This window comes from Eurypyga helias, unplaced genomic scaffold (genome assembly GCF_000690775.1).
Source record: "Eurypyga helias isolate BGI_N326 unplaced genomic scaffold, ASM69077v1 scaffold40303, whole genome shotgun sequence".
NCBI classification, from domain to species: domain Eukaryota; kingdom Metazoa; phylum Chordata; class Aves; order Eurypygiformes; family Eurypygidae; genus Eurypyga; species Eurypyga helias.
Genome location: NW_010239986.1, coordinates 15,863 through 22,329, shown reverse-complemented (window position 1 = coordinate 22,329; position 6,467 = coordinate 15,863). Strand labels below are relative to the sequence as shown.

The window sequence follows — 6,467 nt, the reverse complement described above, 5'->3', positions numbered from 1 at the left end:
GAGGGGATTAATTCCTGGTAAACAACCTCAGAGCATTTGTATGCATTCTTGTGAAGGGTAGGGCAGCATTGTATTGCCTTAGCTCAGCCATCTTTATCTGCAGTTGTCATATCCCAGGGGACAGTATCAACTACTGATCCCTCCTAGGACACACACAAAGTTTTAAGACAGCTATTGAGTGGTACCTTAGCAGCAAACCCCAGCAACTCAGCTCTCTGTCGGTAACACCCTACTGAAACTACAGTAGGTGCTCTCTTCTTCCTCACCCCGCTCCACAGAAGATTCAGGAAATTTTTTTTTCTGGGAACACGCAAACTTTCTAAAAAGGTAGCTGGTGGATTCTTTAAATATATTGCTTTAATTCTGAGCTATGTAATGAAAAAAACAAGGAAACAATGTGCCCAGTCCTACAAAGGATTGGCTCAGGCCAAAGCACAGTCTAACCGATCCCATCTACATCATAATAAAAATAATAGAATTCTAACTTGATGGCAAAAATCCGAAACTGTGAAGATGATGCCAAAGAGGATGTTCTAACATCAGGTCAGCTCATGGTCGCTGGTCAGGATCTCCTCCATCAAGCCTACTCTTTACAGCCTCGCTGGCAGGCAGAGAAGCCCAGTGCCTTTCAGACTGGGAGCCGCATCCCAGGGAAGAGTTTGCTAGCCAGATAGCCTTTGCCCGTGACCAATCCCTGCAGTTTTCACGCAGTGAGAACACAGAATGAAACATAAGCAGAGTTTTGACTGTGTGTCCTTGCCAGGTTCTGCTCAGGTGTTACCCTAGACTTCAGCCAAAGCAATCTGCTAGACCTTTTTTTTCAGTTTTATTAATGTACAATGCTGTAACAGAAGATGTTAAAGGAACTTACCCTTTTCCTGTGGGGACTGATTTCTAGCTTCATCACTGCACATTTGTTTAAAGTATTTAAGCGCCTGCAAAGCAAAGGAAACCATATTAAGACTCCAGTGTTTTGACACAGGCTATTCCAGTTCAAAAGATTTTGTGAAGGCTGTCCCCAAACTGCTTTGCATACAAATAGCCACAAGCAGAGTTTCAATTAGAGCCCTAATTATACTTAACCATTAACCCATTACATTTGGTTGTATTCTAACTTCAGAGGGAGAGATGGATGACTATTTGTCACAATTACCTGAATCAAAGTAAAGAGAAGTGAACTGAAACTTAGTCTAAGTTAAGAAGTGCTTTATATCAAATGAATTGTACATATTACATTTGTTTAAATAGCAGACTTCAGAACCCTGAAACAACCGATCTCAACAGATTGAAAATAACGGAAAAGGCTTCTTACTTGACACGGTGTACCTCTGCCTGTGTGAAAAAAGCGTGCTGCTTTAAAATTGTACTTTATAAGCTAAAATCTCCCAGAGAAAAACTTATTTTCCACTTATTAGGTGTCTACTTTGTTTGCGAACAATGATTATTTTCAATACAGTCCTAAGACAAGAGAACTCACCAGTTAAAAAAAAAAAACAAAAACAAAACAAAACCACAGACCTGATTTTTTTTTCCTTCCTAAACTGACTTTTATACATAAAAATGTTGTTCCGAAGGACTGAAATTTAAACAGAAATTAAACCACTGCAGCAACAATAGTTAACTAGCCTCATGAGACTGTGCTGTGGGTTGGATGAAGAGACTACCCAAGCTGAAAACTGATCTTTCAATACTTAGTAGGGTTGCATTTCTCCCAGGTCAGGTCCCCAAGCTGTGTGAAGGGTAGTGTGTGCAGGAGGGCAGGCAGAGGAGCAGAGCCGCCCCTTTCCCTTGGCCGGACTGCAGCCCAAACTCAACAGGAGCAAAACTGAGCTTTAAAAAGCCCAATTCATTCTGAAGGAAGTTGTATAATTTTCACATAATTTGTTTGAGCAAAGTGTAAAGAAGAGCCTGTACCCATGGCTTTGGAAAACTGGAGGGAAAAAAAAAAGAAATGCTGACTTGTCCTGTTGATTCAGATGAGTCTTTTCAGATTCATGAAATTGTAACTTGAATCTAGAAAATGTGTGTGCAGGAAGAATTGCTAGTTTCCTCTCTTTCCCCTTGCCTTTTATGCACAGGATTGGTTGCAGATGGTATTTACGCAGGGCTTGATCCTGAGGCCATCAAAGAAAATGGAAAAGCTCCTACTGGTGCTTTTGCTGCAGTCATGAAGTGGAAAAAAAAGGCAGTTTGATCTATAATTAGATCCAGCCACAACACAGCAGAAAAGAAGAGAAACAGGAAGAATTGCCATGGGTCAAATAATAGGGCAGCGGCAGGTTAGGAAAGTTATCCAGATCTCTCTATTTTCATCTTTGCTCTGACTTTATAAGGCAGAAGGCTCAGTCCTGCCAGCTGTAGCTGGTGGGTACATGCACAAGTCCAGTGATTTTCAGAGGAATTGTATTTATGGCATCGGTGAAGGATGAATGTCCCATCTACGCGCTACACAACGAAACTGATATTTTGGTTTTTAAGAGGCCACACAGCAGCAGAAATCCGCCTCCATGTCGCTGCTATAACAACCTTCTCCTCTCAAACTCCTGGACCTCAAGACCAGGGAGTATTAAATTGGTTTCAGTTCTATATTATGTAATGATTTACCAATTTCACAGTGTTGCAACCTTTGACTTATGCAGAGAAAAGTTATCACCGAATCCCTGTATCAGGCTTTATCTAGCTCCAGCCTGTCTGAACGCTAATAAAGACAATCTCTGATTTCACAAAGATTACATCCCCAGACTTTTCTACTCAAATTAAACCCCTGAAATAGGTGGAAAAGGGTAGAGCGAAGACCTCTGTTTCCACAGAGGGTGTTTAAGAAAAAAAAAAATCTCCCGGCGCACACCTCACAAAAATGAGTGTGAAGGCAAGATAAGGTAACCCCCAATGAGCGAGGTTAAATACAATAGCAGCGAGGCAAATAAAGGCTCTGTTACACATTTGACATGATTTCATCGCAAAACTAGTTTCCCTTTTAAAACCTAAATGCTCTGCAGCGATTGCCTCAGGTCTGCAACTTTCATTAGATACATCACTCATCCTGCTTTAACTTCTGCTCAAGTTCAGCGGTGCCCAGTTCCTTGACCTATAGGACACTGAAAACACCGTATACACAGTACAATATGCAAACACATTACTGACCCTGCAAAGCTGAGCTTACACAGTTTAGGCTTTACCAGGATGAGACTTACCCATACAACTGTTTTGCAATGCTTTTTAGACATATAAGCACGCATTCATTTTCTACAGATCTTCTCACGAAATCGGTGCTTGTCAGTGAACAGCAATTTTGTGTGCTGGCACTGGACCTTCTCCTTCGGTAATTCCAGGTATAAATTTTACTTGTCATTTCCTTACTGACAGTCAGCAGGTCTGCTTCATTCTTTAGCTCCGTCTTATTCTGCCCTAACGCGTCTCAGCGACACCTTTGTGAGGACAAGGTGGGAGATGGAGGGACAGGGCAGGATTGCTGCAGACAGCAGTTACAGCCCCTTTCACTGTCTGGCTATCTCAGCCTCAATTTCGAGAATGCCTCCTACCCCAGCCGCTTTCTGGATGACAAGATAATATTCTTTCCCATCATTTAGGTAAATGCCTTTGAGTCAGCTCTCTCTCTGTACATCTTCACACCCAGATGGTATCTTACTGCTATGGAGCGTTATATCTCAAAGACGCCAACTTTCCTCACCCTCCATCTACCTCTATCCATACTCTCACCTTCCTTCACCCTGGCTCTACAAAACCCTTCTTCCTGAGAGTGACCAGTGCAACAGGACCTGCCCCTCTGTCCCAGCCCCCCAGTTGAGACTGGCCCGAATCAGCCCTGGGCGGCAATTACACTGGGAGCCTGAGCCTACCGCACCCAGAACATGGGGCGCTGGAGCTTCTCTCAGAAATGAGCAAGCCTATGCATTTTTCCTAGTCTTATCCTCAGAAATGGCCAAACTAGTTTAGCCTGAACTTCTTTTAAGAAAGGCTGCCTGAACAAGGTATTCACCATCGAAAATTGCAGTGTGAACGTCTAACTTCAGCTAATCTATAAATGAAAATATGGGCATATAACATGAAGTCTTTGATCTAGATAACAGCCAGTTCTACATCGGCCATAATCCCAGGTAATTCATTCTGCTGTGAGAGAATTCTCAGCCCATGCACTCAAGAAAAGTGGTAGCAATGCAGACTATTAGATATACGCATTTTCAATGAAATTTTTCTATCTGGGTAACTGTATGATCTAGCTTTAAAGTATTCTTAATTCCTTTTTACAGGGCAAATTCCAACTCCATTATACCTGTAACTAATTGATGACACAAGGGCTCTCTCGTCTCACTGCAGTGGACAGCCCCTATGCTGGCGCCTGGGGTTCACCTGCACGTTCTAACCCGCAAAGAAGGCCAACAACACACAAACCAAATGACGTGAGCCGCAAGTGCTTCTCCTGCAAATCCGTTACAATCAATTTCTTGGATGAGAAGTCCTGATGGTAAAAGATTTAAGAAACCTCTTGCGTATATAGCGTGGCAGGTTTCTAGCTATGCATAAGGAGATTAAATAGGATTTCCATCGTGGCTTGCCATGTATTCTGTACTTAGCAACCATCTTTAGGATATGCATGTTTCAGTACTCAGTTTCATCAGCATATGATGCAGCCAGTTATCCTCTGGAGATAAATTCCCAGTCGTTAATCTACATAAAGTCTTATAAAACCAAGGCCAGCGCTGCTTTATACAGACATTACATGTAGCATCCTAGCCAACTGGAGTCATCGCTCTTACATTTTTAACCCTACATTTCAGGAGAAGATCACTAAATGACATTTCTTAACCATCTACCTTGTACTGTTACCAAGTGCCATACGCTATCTCTGTAACTCAAGTCTTAATCCACTTTTCACTTAAACTTTTTTCCAGAAAAACCTTAATGGGGTGGCTATTGATACCTTTTCCATTTAGAAAGGAATTCGGCCAAATGTACTAATAAGCTGTTTTTAAAGTTACGTTGATTTTCCTGTTTACATTAATAAGATTATGGAACGACATTTACAGTACTATTGAGATGTAAACTGTCATTTAAAATGCTTCAAATTAAAACAAAAACAATCCCTGTCACTGTGATTTCTACAGTCTTCAATTTCTTCACATGCAGAAATTAGAACAAGGTGATTAGATCTGTTGGCAGGACACCAGTTGTTATACAGAAAAGCAGATTCTCAGCACAGACCACTCACTATTTTATTACCATCCACTGCGTAGAGTGTTCTTCTAGGTCTGTGCTGAAAATGCAAATAACTCCAAAACTATTCTAATTTTCAGTCAAGAAACAGTGATAGACTTCAGGATTGTGAAACAGCTCTAAGGCTTTTACTGAGTAAACCTCTTTACTGTTTACACACTGACCATGCCATGAGTCAAAATAAACTCAGGCTTCAAGCAGAAATGCAGCATTCCAAACGATGTGCCTTCTCCATGTTTTTTTAATGAGCTTTACAAAATTAAACAAGGAGATGTGGGAAAAAAAAATAGGGTGGACATGTTGTGATAATGTACTGCTTTTGTCTAACACAAATGGGAAAGGGTCAAATTTAGACATCTGAGATAATTACCTGAACTACTTCAGTTTTATGTCGATGTGGCATCTGAATGCTTCTGGAGAAACTTTAGCTTCAGTTTTAAAGTTATCTCATAAAAGATAACTCTGATATCAAAGCCTCAGGCTTCAAAATGATAGAGTTCAGCCTTTAAAATCTTTATTTCAAGCTTTACAGTAAGACTGCTGGATTCTTATGCATATTACACAGAAAACAATTTGACGATGAAAGTGAAGAGGTTATTTTACAATTAGCAGACTTATTAATGACTCCCTAGTCTCATTAAATATCTACACACCCATACCGTTTTGGTTTGTTCACCTTTATTAGAAGTCTCATAATATAAGCTTCCATTCTCAGGATACATACCATGTTACTGTCCTCTATGTTCAGAAAAAGTGCTAAATATTTTCATTGATCCCACTAGCAGCAAATCTCAAAGAGATATGAAGGGCATATTCTTACTTTCACCAGTGGGAAACAATCTGCTGCCCTTTTTTTTCCCCCATATAAATAAATAATCCCAGGTTAAAAAGTATTCTCACAGGCGAGCACTAGGTCCAAAATACGCTGGCTTGACTGTATGTTGTTTTCCTGGCAAGAGAAGACCATACTTCTGGGAACCAGCATTTATTCACATTGCTGTACTTTCTGTTCAATGACTTCACAAGTTCCAGAGCACACAAATAAGCGGAATGATGCATCACATTTTAATATTGATGGAATAGGTGCCCTACACTTGAGTAGAGTGACACAAATTCACATCTTGAGTGTGAATTTAACATTAATGAGATTTTTTTCCCTTCCTAATGACTGGACAACAAATCTGTTTTCTTAGTTTGACAAATCTTGTAAATATTTCTGAAGAACTTTAAAT

General features: G+C 40.5%; 1 protein-coding gene across 1 annotated transcript in view; it reads right to left on the bottom strand.

The window, feature by feature from the left end:
• The window catches only part of DLC1 (DLC1 Rho GTPase activating protein), a 23,771-nt gene that overhangs the window by 13,388 nt on the left and 3,916 nt on the right, over nt 1-6,467 (bottom strand). Inside the window, exon 3 of the mRNA XM_010148329.1 lies at nt 872-935. Coding sequence (XP_010146631.1) covers nt 872-904 — 33 coding nt within the window. The 5' untranslated portion in view covers nt 905-935. The remainder of the gene's footprint in view (nt 1-871; nt 936-6,467) is intronic.